This window comes from Phycodurus eques, chromosome 7 (genome assembly GCF_024500275.1).
Source record: "Phycodurus eques isolate BA_2022a chromosome 7, UOR_Pequ_1.1, whole genome shotgun sequence".
Lineage (NCBI taxonomy): Eukaryota > Metazoa > Chordata > Actinopteri > Syngnathiformes > Syngnathidae > Phycodurus > Phycodurus eques.
In genome coordinates, this window is record NC_084531.1 from 15,854,125 (window position 1) to 15,870,775 (window position 16,651).

Here is a 16,651-nt window from a genome sequence, read left to right on the forward strand (position 1 = left end):
GAATGAGTTAAAAGCACAGACTAATGGGAAATAAAACCACTGTATCATCCCTGCATATAATTGAAACTGTCCTTCAGGTGTGAAATCCTCAAAACTTTGATACGATTAAATGTTATTAATGTGTAAATAAGTAGAATAACATTCTGTCTAAAGTTTCCCCATGCGAACTTTATTGTAAGTTCTTCCCAGTGTCTACTTGTGGCCCAAACAAATTTGGAAAGTTTGCTGAATTCGCCTTTGAACACTGGAGCAGAACTCACAGAAAGGGATGAATAAGTCAAGATTTAAATATGAAAAAAACGCATTCTCGTATCAGGCCAAATAACTCATCCATGCATAGAAAGCAGGATCCTCTTTCCCTTATTCCTCAAATTAGTCATCGGGCTGAACTCTAGTCGCTTCAAAGCCAAAAGTCATAGGGGAGTTCATTCCAAGGACTCTTCAATGCAACCCTCAGTTTAGGAGAGAACTGCTGCTACTGTCAGCCTGAATTGTACAAGTAAAGCAATTACTTTAAAGGGCTTTTAATTCCTTTCAATCCCCCCCGGGATGTTGGCGTGTATAATAAAGCTTAACTAGAGTCATTTTACCGCAAAGCATCACAGTGAAGGCACAGCTGACTCTCAAAGGGGAATGGTTTGGGAACAGCCAAGTCAACATTCACTGGAATTCAGACATTCAACACAGCTGCCAAGACCGACGCGGCAGACGCCATCAGTCTGAGCATCTGCTCCTTTTTCGCACTGAGGGCCCTTAATTGGCTGACATTTTGTCTGCTAAAGATGATGGGCTCAAAGATGACTACTAGCCATAAAGCAGCAAGTTTTGATTTTAAAAAAATAAAATAAAATAAAAGTCAGTCATTGGAGGGGTGGGACCTTGTTCATGTGGTACACATCACAGGAAATATTACAAAAACCCAAAAGTCTAGTGGGTGGGAGTGGACTGTATACGAAGTGAGATCAAGTGTTCAGGGGAGTTTATAGAGACACATGCAAGTAAGATTCAAAAATCTAACAAGAGAAGTGAGCGGGACTGTATACGGATGTAAGATAGTGTTAAGAAGGTTAGGGAGTGCATACACTACACGTGATAAGAAAGATACAAAATATGAGAGGAAGCGTAGGTGAGAGTGCATATGCTGTACCTGTCACGTATAAGATGAAATTTATAAGAGGAAGGGTGGGACGGAGTGCATACAGTCCGAGTTGCAAGTAAAAAAAAAACTGTGAGAGGAGATGAGGGAGCGAGTGAATACAATACATAACATAAGTAAAAGTGTAAGAGGAGGCGTTTGGAGGGAGTACATATGATGCAACTCAGTAGATAATGTGAGAGGTGGGGGGGGGAGTATATACAGTACATGTTAAAAATACAGTAAGAAAGAGTGAGACGACGTTAGGAAGGAGTGCATACAGTATACTGTATGTCACAAGTAAGATATATAGTGATAGAAGCAGTAGGAGGGAGTGCTTTTGCTGACTGTCACTCTAAAATACAAAACTCTGACAGGAGGGGTGGGAGGGAGTGCATACTCTACATGTTACAAGAAAGGTAGAAAAGTGAGGCACACGTACATGTGCCTCATACCTACCCAAGACGGTGATGTCCGCGTAGGCCTCCTGAGGGGGGTCAGTGTAGAGCTGGCACACATAGCGTCCCTCGTCGGAGAGTGACACATTGGACAAAGACACACGCAGTTCGTTGTCAGAGAAATTCACCAGCTGGAACCGGATGTCCTTCAGGGCTGTGGGGGGATATGCGGCAGACAATGAGGAGCCAAGCACCAACATGAAGAAAAAGATGCCCAGAAAATGGTGAAGGGAGCAAATGGAAGGGTTAGCATGAGTGCTGGGATGGAGGAAGACATAGGAGGCGGGAGGAGAAAATGCAATAGAGTGGAGTGGAATGAGCTTCGCGGGCTCTCTCCTTAATTGTGTAAAAGAAAAGTGAGCTTCAAAGAGATTCGTACGAGTTGATTTACAAAGTAGCTTCACAGTCGGCGGAGCACTCGCCATGACAGCGAAGTGTGAGGAGTGCTCATGAGGACTCCTAATAAGCCGGCAACTCTTAAAACAGCCTACTGGCTCATTGTCATGGATGGATGCATTACACTCCTGTTGAAAAATCCAGAATTCATTCAAGAATAAATTAAAGTTACTGGATGTTAAAGTATTTTTTCAACAAAATTGCAGCAGTATTTTGGAAATTTTATGATTTGAAATCTCAGTCTATATAAAAATGCATTCAGAGGCTGTTCAGCGCATTGCAAAGCACCACGTGACACCCTATGTCTTAACTTTTAAGTCCTTTCTAGCCAATCAGAAGCATGAAGTGTACCATTTGAGCAAAACGCACAACATCAACACTGGCTAATTGAAGAAAAGGGGAATCATACACAAACTGGGTCAAGTTATTGTCTCACTTGAATATAAAGTTAGTAAGCAATGCACACCAAAAAAGTTCGTTAATAAAGGTGACCGTGATCGCTAACCTAAATATTGTCAGTTGTCACGGACATGTCACATGTGGGATGGAGTGCATACATTCTACATCACAAGTGGGATTAAAAAGGGTGAGAGGAGGGGTGGGACGGAGTGTACAGGTATGCCACACGTACCACAAGTAAGATAAAGTGAGAGGAAGGCTAACTTAATGTAAATAAAGTGAATAAATAAACACCCAGGTCATTAATTGGAAATACGAAAGTCTTTTTTTTGTTTGTTTTTGTTCCATTTTAGACAAGCCTAAAACCCAGCTCTGGGCATGCAACCCAATGATAGTAGACTAATGGCCGTATGGATGGATTACATTCTCGTTAATGTTGTCATGCTCAGTTAAAGCCATCTTTTCATCCCAGTGCGCTCTTTTACATAAACATCTTTGGCTGATTTGATCGGTGGGGGCTCCATTTGATGGTCTGACCTCGCCTACTTCATCATGTCCTCTGCGGAGATAACCAACTCCACGTAGCCGTCGCTCCTTAAAGCAGAGGGACATTTTTGGTATTCCCGTCAGGCTCAGCAGTTATTATCACGATCATTACTCAAGGTCTGGGGGCAGCATCAACATGAAATCCCATTCCCTCCCCCGATATAATTTGAGAGCTCTCTTCGAGGACTCAAAGGGGAATTATGGCGCTCGTGTAACTTGGAGAGTCACAACACCTGTTAGGGAGGGAAATCCTGACACCCCCCGAGAGGCCTGTAGGAGATTAAACAACACAAACAACGCAGTGTGACAAGAGGTAAAGTGCTTACGAGTGCACTTAAAACTTTTATATCCTGCCATCAGGTAGTATGAGAACGTGGAATAATCATGCGCATAAGAAAGTGCTAGCAGACAGTATTTAGCTATGTGTATAAATTTGTAAAGTTTAACTGATTTATACGAGACCAGCATGATTGTACAGATCTTTTAAAGACAATTCCAGTGATATTAGTATAACGTTGCTCTAACAAATATCAAGAAAGTTAGGACTCCTTAAAACCAGTGAAAATGCATCAATTTTTGGTCAATATCAGTGCAAAGTCATCGGCGTCAAGATTTTTGGTGTGACCTTTGTTGAATATGAGTTTTAAACTATCATAACGTCCTTAATCTTTGTCCTATTTTCAAAAGACTGGTATCAATGGAAATAAAGTGACAACATAAGTATGATGTTGATATTGCTGAATAATTAATTAATTAATTACAGTTACTATGTGAAACAATAGGTAAATATGTGTGTGTGTATGCATAATATGTGTACATACTGTATAGTTGCTAAAATTCATGTATTAGCATTGAAAATGACAGAAAATATGAGCTGTCATGGCAGTTCACAGTAACGTCACAACGGACTAGGCCAGATGTTGGTCCAAAAAGTGGGTCTGTAAGTCGAGCAATTTACCTAAAATTTGGCAGAAACCCAGAAAAGTATCCAATAAATTCAGTGATGCGTATTTGAAGAAACGGGTTCCTCACATGAAAGTTTTTGACTGTGGGTTTGTCGACTCAAAAATTGGGAAATGTTGTCCGAGTCTTACAACGCATGAAATTACTTGTGTGACAAATTTCAAAGTGGCCATTAAAAATAGGACACCTGTTCGACGTCATCAGTAATGGTATATCTTTATAAGGTAAAAAACGCGAACCCAATGAATGGAAAATTGCTGTTACGCTGCCACTCAAAGTGCACGATAATGAGTGTGGCTCATCGAGTGACCATTTTCGACAACCATTCAGCGGCGGATATGCACATACCTATAGTATTGTAGCATTAGCATATTAGCACTGACAAACGTCAGGTAGATAGATCATCTTCACAGTGGGAACCATCCTTAAAAAGAAATTACAATTTCAAGTTCAAGTCAATTTCGTAGTTTAAGGTGGCTAAGTTCATTTGACTGTGTTGGAAATGCATTTTACGTTTGCTTTAAAATTTGGGTGTAATATAAACTATTCGGTGTTAAAACTGCTCGTGGGAATCTTGCGCGGGACATTTATGCATAAATGTTGAAAAAATAAGGAACTTACTGTCGAAGTTGAACCATTAACAAAGATAGTTGCTCGTTTTGTTAGTAAGATAACTACTTACTGGTTGATGCAGGATGATGGAAGATGGCAGGACCAGACCAGTTTATTTTCATTACTGGGGTGGGGTTGAACAGTTCAATAATAACTCAAACGGGAAAAAACAGAACACATTAAGAAAAGTGAAAAAAATCATGGAGCGCCGGATTTGTCCGTCCATCCATTTGTTAGTTTGCTGGCTACTTCTTGGTTCATGGAGGATGACATAAGATGGTAGGACTGCACTGTTTTTTTTTTTTTATTATGCGGTGGGGAACAGTTTTGTAATGACCTAAACAACAAAAAAAGACAATTCATAAAAGTGAAACATTTTTGGAGCACCAGATTTATGTGTTTATCTGCCCTGTTTGTTAGCTAGCAGGCTATTTCCTGGCTCATCTATTGGTTGCCAAGGAGTCTACCTTCTGCATTCCGGGGTGAAAGAAACACTACCATCGTAACGCAAAGGACAAAGAAGTGAAAAGATATCCCTTAGGTAAAGTAAAACAAAAAAAAATCATGGCGCGCATTACAGTAAACCCTCGCAAATTCATGAATCGCTATTCACTAATTCTCCTACATGCCAATTTGTCTGTTTGTTTGTCAACCTATTTGTTAATAATCTAATTGTGCCTGTACATAGATCAATTTACACCTGAGACTATGTGAGTCCTGGGATGCACGTCTTGCAAACAATGAGTCCTAACCCGGGAACAACGAGTCCCTGGAACTTATCATCACGGAATACGGATACAGTAATCCTCTGCTATATCATGGTTCTTTCTTCGTGGTCCCGCTATATTGCAGGTTTCTATTACAGGTGCTACTCTATTTTTTATACAATACTTTTGTATTACCCATTGCTCTTGTTCTCTCTCAGTATATGATATGTTTAGGCCTGTCGTGATAGCATGTTTTTTAGGACGATATATTTTCCAAAAAACTATCACAACAAATGATAGTATCATTGATGTTTTTTATGCCACTGATAAAATGATATTAGATCATAATATTTCAAGTCCCCCCTTTTTAAGAACATTTCACTTTTAATTTGTATACGATAGTTTCAAAAAGTTTCATACGCCGGATTTCCAGCACCACGGCAGAGTACTAACCCATGTGTTTCGAAGACGCAGATTGATCGTCACGATCGTACTTGATGGGTCCCTGCTAATTTTGTGCATATCAGACACAGGACTCACATCCAACGAGATCCCTGCTATCTGCAGATTTCCAAAAATAGTGTTATAAACAGTAGCAAAACTGGTATAATGTCTGTCTGTCCATCTGTCCTTCCATCCACCTGTCCTTCTGTCCATCCATCCACCTATCGTTGGTGCTAATTTTGCTCTCCATGGGTTTTATAAAAATGTTGCTAACTTATTTTTCTGTGTGTCAATCATAACTTACCATCTCATTTCCTAACTATACGCCCACATAGAGACATTTGAAATAACATTTGGAATAGGTTTTCCAGCCATTTAAAATCCACCTTTTTCAAAGTCAGTCACCTCCAGAGGTGCGCCGCAGTGCATAAATAACAGTGTAACATCATCTCATCCTCAGAGATCCTCGGATAAAACCTCATTTTCCCCATCACATATGTCAGCGCTGCCAAATTGCATTGCATTGCGCATAGATCTCGACATGACGGTCCCAGCCTCAACCTGTAATTTTTATTTACTCATAGCAGAATGAATGTGTTTATTCCCTCCTTATTGGTGTGGTGAAGACACGATCATGGCGGTGTTTATGTGTGCTTATCTCTCTTCCTGTGCGGCCCCCATGTTGCTACTGCGGGCACACTTGTATACCACCATCTTTCATGGTGTCCAGCTGCCATGTTTGACAGCTAACATTGCCAATGACATGGGTGTAAGGTGTGTGATGCTAGAATAGCACTCCTACTCGAGGTCTACGAGTCATAGCTTGGGAGTCTGCAAAATAATTATTAATAAATTATTGTGTCGTACCATTTAAAACAATGCATACCTACACACAATACAGTATGGCACCAGTAGTCAATAAAGTCAACATCATAAACCAATTACTCCTTCCTACTTTAGGTTCGAGCCAATTAAAAACTCTAATTCATTAATTAAAAACTGATATCGCTGCATGAATAAAATGAAATCTTTTTGGGGAAGCGGGGGGCATTGAGTCCGAGTGACCCATGTTCCATGCCTTCATTGTTGAGGTGGAGCTTTTGCCATAAGGTGGTCGTGCCTGTCGTGGTGGCAAACCCTGAACCCGTTGGTGAATACCAGCGGTGAGAGATGCCGTCAAGCTAAAGAAGGCCCTGTTGATCCTTTTTGGCCAGTGGGACTCCGGAGGCAGCTGATGGGTACTGACAGGCCAAGCGGAAAGTAGCTTTGGTGGTTGCTGAGGCAAAAATCCGGGCGAGTTCAATGAGGCTATGTAGAAAGACTTCCGGACGGCTTCGAGGAAACTCTGGTCCACCGTCCGTCATCTCGAGAGCAGTGCACCATCAACACTGTGTACAGTGGGGATGTGCTGATGACCTCACCTCGGTACGTAGTCGGTGAGCCGAATACTTCAGAGACCTCCTCAATGCCATTGACACGTCATCCTAGGAGGGGCCCCAGGGGCGGATGAGAGCCGCCCAGAGTTCTTAAAGGCTCTTCTGTATGTTGTGGGACTGTCCTGGCTGAAACGCCTATGCAACAACGCGTGGACATCGGGGACAGTGTCTCTGTATTGGCAGACCAGGGGTCTATTCAGGGGTTCTGGAGAGGAGGGTCTGTCGGGAAGTTGAATGTCAGATTCAGGAGGAGCAGTGTGGTTTTTGTCCTGGCCGTGGAACAGTGGACATGTCCGGAACACCTAACCAAGGGGCATCCCAGTTCTGATTGAACCAGGATATTCATTGGTTGATTCATGAATCAAATAATTGATTGAGTCATGAATCAAATACCTGTTAGTAATTCTGACATGTATCACTTTGTTAGAGAACAGCAAGCTATTTACTGAAACATCAACAACTTGGATATGTGATTTCAAAAGTTTAAAGTTCACCTCTAAATGTTAGCGTGCATTTACTGAATGTTATATAATGTTATATCATCCTGAAATATCCTCCAAAAGCCATATATCCTTACATTTTTGTGAATAGTGTATTTGTCACGATCAGTCTGTTGGCTATTGCAGTTTCTTGCATTTCTCTATAGTAATCTTTATAACTATGTTTGAAATTTTGGTTTCCCATCCGTCCGATCGCGGGTTTCCGTGTCATTGTGTGGAAGCACACAAAGTTGAGGCATATGTCCCACTTTTGTAGTTTCTGTGTACAAGGCAAACGTGTAAAAATGCTGGATCTACTACATGATCTGAAGATATATGATTGCCAACTCCCACGATGCTTTTGGTAAGTGGGAAAAGACTCTGTGCAGTGTGCACATCTTTCACTAGCAAAATTTGCGAACCAACAGCTGGGATGCGATACATACAGAAATGTTCTCCATCACCTTGAAGGCTGGCTTGTATCCCAGACACAAAAGAGTGAAAGAAGCGCAACAGGGGAAAAAAAAAAAGAAGTGAAAAGTAGACGCGGCACATATGCTCATGCATAATCATAACGTTCAATCTCCTAATCGAAGAGATTATCGTAAAATCGAACAGTGACAAGGACACAAAAGTATACCCATTAAGGCCCGGCGGAGAATTATCTCATATTAATCTCGCTCGCTTCCTGAGCTTAATGACTTGTGCTAAAGTGGCAAACGTCAAGGACAGATGGAAATCACGTTTTGCACGCATACGACGCAAAGAAGGCGGCTGCATCCTTCCAGCTGCTCATGTAATGAGGGACCCAAAAAGTACTTATTTCTTACGTGGTGCTCCCTAATTTGCAAACGATGCGCAACTCATGTTTAAAATGGTATTGAAATAGACAGAAATGCACACTTTTTAAAGTATAAGGCCTAAACGTACACTAGACAATGACGTTTTTTCTTTTATGAAGTAAAAGACAATATTTGCACATTTTATCATTCGTAAGAGAATTTGGTGTTAAAAATAGTGAGAAATACTATCTTCAAACTGGACTATTTCACTGCATGAGCTTTCTTTACATGCACAACCCCCCACAGTAAAGCACAGAAAAAAATGGCTACTCCTGATGTAAAACATTCCTTTAACAGGGCATGCTCTTAGCCCAGAATATAAATTTTTATCAACCCATATTATTTTGCGATATTTTCAAAGTGGTTAGAAGTAAATGTTTGAATTATTTTATTACATTGTCTTATTTTTATTATTTACATTTTATTTTCTATTTCTTTATATTTCTATTTTTTATTATTTGATTTTAGCTGAGTTTTATTTTCCAATTTCTATGTATTACTTTTACGTGTGATTTTAATTTTAGTCTGTTATTTTTAACATGTTTTTCTTTCTATGTATTTACTCTGTATTATTATTCAAACATGATCAGTTAAGAAATTTAAAGAAATTTCAATTACAAAGTACACATTTTTTTAAAAATTAATTGTGTTGTCTGTAATAAAGGCAGAAAATGAGCTCAAGACCAACAAAGCCGACCTTTCAATTATATGCAAATCCACCATTAAAGCCATTAAACAGCCAAAATGTCTGGATATATACATAAGTAGAGTAGGAATATGGCTGAATATTTCATAAAGGCCCATGATAACCTTTTCTGAGAAATTAATAAAGAGCAGGCTCTGACTTACAACCTATTTAGACGACTTATTGACTGGCAGTCACTTAATAGTACGTGGCTCTGTGGTGCTCATTCACATCATTTAAAGACAATACAGTAGATGTGCTGTCGTTGTGGTTTCATTTAAATGTAAAATAATCACTCTTACACGTTTGTACATTATATGACTGAACTTGACGAATCACAGGTTAAGCAGAGAGGAAACTACCAACAAACATCACAGGGCTAGTAGATTACTTGCAAAGGATGCAGACCCTGAATTTGATCTCATTTCAGAATTGCCTGGCACGCAGGAAAGAATAAGGTGTTTGTGAAGTAACAAGTTAGTGAAACCAGAAGCAGTGGTGCCTTGAGATACGATTCACCCTATTTACTTGAGGTTTTCCGCTGATTTTTTGGCTTAGACTCGCGGCCAAAAATTTTAGATATTAACATTGTATGGTGGCAGTGAGCTCAACTCAACTCAACTCAACTCACTTTAAAACAAGTAGCAGTTTGGCAGATTGTCAACAATTCCTTAAAATAATCTTCAAGCTGTTTATTGCCACTTTCAGTTGAAGTTTTCTGTCAAACTAAACAAAACAAAGACAATTGCATGTTGTGTATTTAACTATACCACATAAATTTGCCTTAGAAAAGTCTGCTATCTTAAAAACGGTTTTGTTGTGGGAGGCTGGAATGGATTAATGATATTTCCATTGATATAAATGGGGAAAGATGACTTGAGACATGAGTGTTTTGAGTTACGAGCATGGTCACAGAATGATTCGTTTGTCAAAACACCACTGCACAAAGATTTGCATTGCAGCTGTCAAAATAAGGTGGGCAGTAGACTGAGGATTAGTAGACCTCAATTTGATGTGAAATTTTATGAAAATATTGTCAGTCCACAGTGTTCCCCCACATACTCATGATTCGCCACTTGTGCGGTCACATATTGACAGATCATTTGGGCAGGGACCCCATCCTCTGTTATTCAGTAAAAACTTCACCTTTTTGCTGTTTTTCCACTCGGTGCAACGCAGTTTTATATCCAAGTATTGCTTTGGCACCATCTTGTGGCATCTTGGTGGCAAGGAACTATGTTGAAATGAGTTAAGGAGCTTCTTGTAGTGCTTTGCTGGCATTTTGTTGGGGGTGTGCATCATTTTTAAAATTCCTTACAAAGTTTTCGAGCAATGTTTGAGCATCTTTACAATGGTTAAACAGCAGATTTTAAGAATGATGTTATCTTTGGAAATTTACCTGAACAGGCTTCTGCCTGTCATTATTTCTTGGTGAAGCAGCATGTTGTTCATTACCCAAGGTTATTTCGGTACATGCTATGCTTCAAGTAACAACTGTTTGTTTGTGGACATGAGGTGGTTTCTGTTTTTATTGTTAGATACAACATACAGATGGCGTAATTTGGCACCGCCTTCAGTCTGTTGCCAAGTAGTGTTCCACTGACTTACGTCTGACATCCTTGAAGTAGATGGTCTGTCTGTTGGGGTTGAGGAGCTGGATGACCGAGTCGTCGTTGTTCTTCACCCGACAGCTGATGGTGGCCATCTCACCCTCCACTACTGACACGTTGTCTGTCACCAGGTTCTGACCTTCCACTTCAACACACACGCACGCACAAACACACACACGCACACTTATTACTGTCTGGACATTCATTGCCTCACAAATATTTGCGTTTTTTTTCGCCAACACAACACAACAATGTGACGCTACGCAAACAGTCTTGTGTAGACTGTGCAGCCGGAGTCTAATCTTTTTAATATAACAGCACCATGTTTGCCACTATTGAGCTCCCCCCGCCCACGGATCCGAGTGTCGGGTCCCCGTGAATCAGCGCCAGATGGGCTGCAAGCTCGACTGCCCATGAAGTGAAGCTGGAGAGCAGCAGCTACGAGACAAAGGAACGTGAGGAGGAACTAGCAGGGGTGGGAAAATATATTGGTATTCCGATATATCGTATCGTTTAATTTGCCAGAACGGCATGATAAGACAAAATCAGTGTTTCCAAACCTGTATTGAGCTGAGGTAAATATTTTACATTTTACAAATCTCACAGCACACGATCAAAGAAAAATGTCACAAAAAGTATTCACAGGGATTGAGATACCAGTTTAATTTGTTCCAGGACCATGCTCTTAACTCAAAACAAAATCAAACTACCCTTTTGAAATGAATGGAAATGAAATAAATCCTCTGAAAAAAAGCAAAAAAAAAGATGTTGTAATGGGTTTTTTAACAAGTAAATGATAATTTTTATTTGGTCCGATGCCACATCCATCCCTCCATTTTCTGTACCGCTTATCCTTACTAGGGTCGCGGCATGGGGTACACCCTGAACTGGTCGCCAGCCAATCGCAGGGCACAGAGAAAAAACAACAACCATTCGTACTCACATTTCAAACCTTCGGGCAATTTAGAGTCTTCAATCAACCAAACACGCATGTTTTGGGGATGTGGGAGGAAACCAGAGTGCCCGGAGAAAACCCACACAGGCACGCGAAGAACATGCAAACGCCACATAGGCGAGGCCGGATTTGAACCCGGGTCCTCAGAACTGTGAGACAGATGTGCTAACCAGTCGGTCACCGTGCCGCCAGCAACATTAACATGTCTATCACTTCACTTCAAATTGAGTTCAATTACATCTTCAAGTAACTTCAATGGCCAAACAATTGTGGTGTGAATTCAAAATGTCAGAATTTATGAACAATATGATTTTTTTTGTATGCTGCTGCCTGTTCTTGCTTTTTTTCTGCTTCTATAGTATGCATCGTGTAGTATTATTCTTCTATTAAGATATTATTGGCGACACAGTGGGCGACTGGTTAGAGCGTCTCCCTCACAGTTCTGAGGACCGGGGTTCAATCCCCGGCCCCGCCTGAGTGGAGTTTTGCATGTTCTCCGCGTCCCCGCCTCCTGCCCGATGGCAGCTGGGATAGGCTCCAGCACGCCCGCGACCCTAGTGAGGAGAAGCGGCTCAGAAAATGGATGGATAATATATTATTCTTAATCATCATGTATCGTTGTCACTCCACATCTTATAGCTAATGCTGGAGGCGTTTATTTCATGCTTATACTATTTATACATGTACTGTACTTTTAACTTCACAAAATATAATGCTGCTATCTGTTCTTGCTGCATTCTGTCAGTTAATACTGCTTGTGATCATGACATTCCGAATTGTTTATACATATATACTATTTAGCAACTTTAGTTTTGCTACATGACTCCATATTTGTTATATGGGATCTTACAACCATGGCTAAAAAAAAAAAAAATAAAATAAAAAAAATACAAAATAAAGTGTTTTTTCTTCAAAGTCTGTATTTTAAATGTGTTCAATAAATAATATGAACAAATGTATGTCATTTGGAAGGCTATATTTATCCCCCCCCCCCCCCCCCCCCCATTAATGCTTCATTGTCGTCCTTTCTTTTGAGGCTCACAAAGGGACATTCCAAGCGTAAAAAATAACTGGACTGCATGGTTTACATGCCTTTTTTGTTATTTTGAACTTCAGTTAAACAGTTCCAGGTATTTCTATTATTTACGTACATAACTGTCTGTTGTTTTCCTGATTTGTGGGGGGCGTGGTAACACGTTTGTTGACACATTTGGGCGTCCGGTATGAGTCCACCCTTCCCCCACTGTATAAAAACTTCACCTTTGTTCACATCAGTGGTTATCCGGTGAGTTTATTTAGTTTTTATTACTAGGCCCATTTCTCCCACTACAGCACGTAGTTAGCTAGCTAGCTGTGGCCTACACACTGAAAACGCATCTGCCCCGGATACCGCAATTTACAGAACTGCTGTTACTCACATACACTTGTGTATAGACAATGTCCATGTATTATAGAATATTATTATTGTGTGTTGCTACAGTTCACTTTACTGCTATAAAATTGGAATTTCCCCATTGGGGGGATTAATAAAGGAATATTACATTGTAATATGGGCTAAATGGGCCCTTATGCTTATGAAATAATGGCTATTTTGTTTAACATGTTTACACATAATGGGCCTCATTCAATAATAAATGTGTATAATTGTTCTTACTCTGCACACAAGTTGAGTATACACACAAAATCACCGTCGGATTCATGACTTTTTCACACCAATTTTCTTCTCACCACTGTGTCCATGTTAGTGAGTCAGAATTTATAACAAATGATTGGCTTGTGGCCGCGGCATATACCGCTCCCCTATTTCCTTATAAAAGGGCGTCGGATTGATGCATCTCAGCCACTGCGTGAAGGTTGAACGTTGCGAGACATGGCCCCAAAAAACGTTCTTAATTTTTATCCTATTTTCAAAAGGTTTGTATCATCGTAAAGCCGATTAAACACAGAAACTGACAACATATAATAATGTTAACCATTCATCATCATAGAGAATGCAGCACATAAAATGTTCGAGATTTGTGTATTTGATTGTTACGAAAACCTTGAAGCCTTGGATGAATGTGAGCGGTTTGATGGCTTTTCCGGGTGCGCGATCAAAGCATGATCTCGCACAATCTGCACGTTGCATGACAACTGCCAGCACACAAACAGCCGTGGATAAATACATACAGCACTTACAAGCACTTGAACAGAACAAAGGTAAAAGTGATGAGAAGTGTCCTTTCATGGTTATTTAGGACATTAGTGAACTCAATAGCAAATTCATGATTTCCGTTATTGTCATTAAAACTATGATTATTGTTTTTTTATGAATGACTGAAGTTCTAATACGTTGTGAATCTTGGGTAATAGATGTGTTTTTGACATTTTTTTCAAAAGCTGATCCTTCATTGTTTGTGCGTATGTATGCATGGTCTGATGTTCTAAATTTGTCCGCAGAGTACGAATGAAAACAAATATGAACATATTGATGAATTGTAGATTTGTGCGTCAAAACGTGTGTATGCACGATTTAAGTTAGTGACTGAGGCCCCGTGTGTCTTACCTTCACTTTCATATATGTTGTGATGTATCATTGTGTATTTATTGACACGATATTATCTTCAAAATAGAAGGAAGAGAGGAGGCGGAGCTGAATGCCGTTGATGGGCTCAGCTTTATCAGAGCCCTCCATCTGAGCGTCCATGTGACCAGTGTGTGCTCAGTGTGCTGTCGCGTATCTCTTGGCATGGAAAAGAGCTTCGGGAGAGGCTCTCGGTACACAAGCGCTGTTCCGAGACAGATCCCGGACCTTGTCGTAGTAACTCACACCTCACATACACACACAAAAAAAGCCTCTTGTTCTTCCTTTGTTGTTTTCTGGGAGAGAATTTAAAGTCACCTTGTGCTATTTTTACCCGGGCCAGGAATACATTAGAATGTCTCAGATTCACACCAGTGGAGGCGCTACGCTATCAGCTGCAGACGCAGGCGCAAACATCAAAAGCACATTTACATGCCCGAGTCGTCACACAAACCTCTATTGCTTTTGTGACATTTACAAAGTGGAGAGGAATAATAAAAGGGAAAAATAAAAGCGGGCCGTGCATTTGTTTTGCCCCGGAGAGATAATGGGAACAGACAGGCAAACTAACATGATTCACCGTGAACTCCTGCAATAAGAAATTAACCTCGCGGGAAAAAAAAGCACCTCGGACCAATCATCTGACGCAATAAGCCGCCCTTTTGATTCTGCTTTGCTGCTAGGCCCCGTCGGTTTGGGACAAAAGCGAGGTAATGGGTGAAAACGGACAAAATGTCAGCTGATAATGGAGGCAATAACGTCGGCTTCTGCGCTAAAATTCAGACGACGCGCTCACTGCGCCAGTGATTCCCCTTTTAGACATCATCAGGACTATTCACATAATATTAATAACAAACTGTCAGGTGAGTTCCCATGTGCCCTTTGAGTGTATTGTCCCAAAAGGTTTTAATTTTGGCAAGTGACTGAATAAGGCTTTGGATTGGCTAAAACTGGATCGATTGCCAAGTGTTGCTATAAGAAGTGCAGTATTTAAAAAAACAACTGCTCTACGAAAAACATGACTCTTTCATGTTTTACGAAACAAAGAAAATAATTTGCTTTTTTTTGGAAGTAAATGTTTATTGTTGAAAGTTGTAAGTGGTCAGGGACAGCAAAGTCTCTGCTGGCCTAAACATTTACTACATTTGCAACTTAAATTCTCCTAAATTTGTTACATGGAATTATACTACTTTATTTCCAAAAGTCTATTCTTTTCATATCATAGCATTTTATTGGCTGCGCTGCTTCCAGTACATGTATGGTTAGATCTTTGTCCAATTAGATTTCAGCCACCGTGTGCTGCCATGTCAATCTAATCTGCCCAAGACCTTCTGAGGTAACTTAAACTATATTAGTAATGGAACTGTTTCTGTAACCAATCAGATTTCAAACTCATTTTCCGCCCTCTGATTGGTTGGTCAGAGAAAAACTTCATACATTTAATAATCAGCATCTCCGGTGAGTATCATGTATTTTATCATATTTTTGTTGTGTTTCCATTATGTTATTAGATAGAATTTGATTCCAGATGAGGTATGTGGCACATTTGTGAGCTGTTATATTGGGTTTGTTTTTTGTAATAGTATTGATGGTTTCTATAATTGTGACAGTGGTGATAAGAAGAATTGGATTAAATCCGAGTAAATCCCTACTGAAGCCTTTTAGTACCAAATGTACGGCCCGTCACTGCAGTTTTGATGATATTGTCTCAGTCGCAAAAACATGAACCATAAGCATCGCACCACTTTTGATGTTTTGTGTCAAGCAAAATGGTTTGTTTCATAAAAGTCAAATATCTGGCAGTGCAAGGCAAGGTTACTCTCTGCTCCCAATCTGCCGGTCACAGAGAAAGTAACTGTAAATAAATCCTCCGTAGCCCCGAGCAAGGTTGGTGGCGTTTCAGCATCCTTCTTCGCCAAGGCTCATCTCCAATTCAAAACACACATAAGTAACATGGCCGTGATTACCAATCCCATCAAAGTGAAAACGGGCCACTTTGTGCAACATGGAGGGCTTTGGCGATTGGAGTAAACATTTTCAATTGCCTCTGCATCCCGGTCCATGATTGGCTGCAAATAAGGAGAGACAGTCATTAATCCCGGATGGTGGTGGGTGGTGGTGGTGGTTGTGGTAGTGGGCGGGGGATAATTTGGGCACAGATGACTGGCTGATAAATGCACACTCATTCCAGCAGCTGTCTGGAAGAGTAAAGTGCCCGTATCTCTACACATGGCTGCTTGCCTCTTGTCACATCACAACATACTGAGCGAGGCCAATGCACAGCGAAAGCGGATGCACAATTTCCTATCGAGGGGTCTGGCACGCTATCGTCCAAAGAGAGCTAAACCTGAACAACTTCAGCAAGTGTGGAGGGAATTCCAGGTTCAGGCTCGCTCAGTAGTGCCTCTTGGGAGCGTCCAA

General features: G+C 40.6%; 1 protein-coding gene across 4 annotated transcripts in view; it reads right to left on the reverse strand.

Moving 5' to 3' along the window:
- Positions 1–16,651, reverse strand: part of cadm1b (cell adhesion molecule 1b) — a 254,336-nt gene that overhangs the window by 46,357 nt on the left and 191,328 nt on the right. For all 4 annotated transcript variants that reach the window (XM_061681795.1, XM_061681793.1, XM_061681796.1 and 1 more), the window contains 2 exons: positions 10,711–10,857; positions 1,595–1,747 (listed from right to left, as the gene is read on the reverse strand). In XM_061681795.1, coding sequence (XP_061537779.1) covers positions 1,595–1,747; positions 10,711–10,857 — 300 coding nt within the window. The remainder of the gene's footprint in view (positions 1–1,594; positions 1,748–10,710; positions 10,858–16,651) is intronic.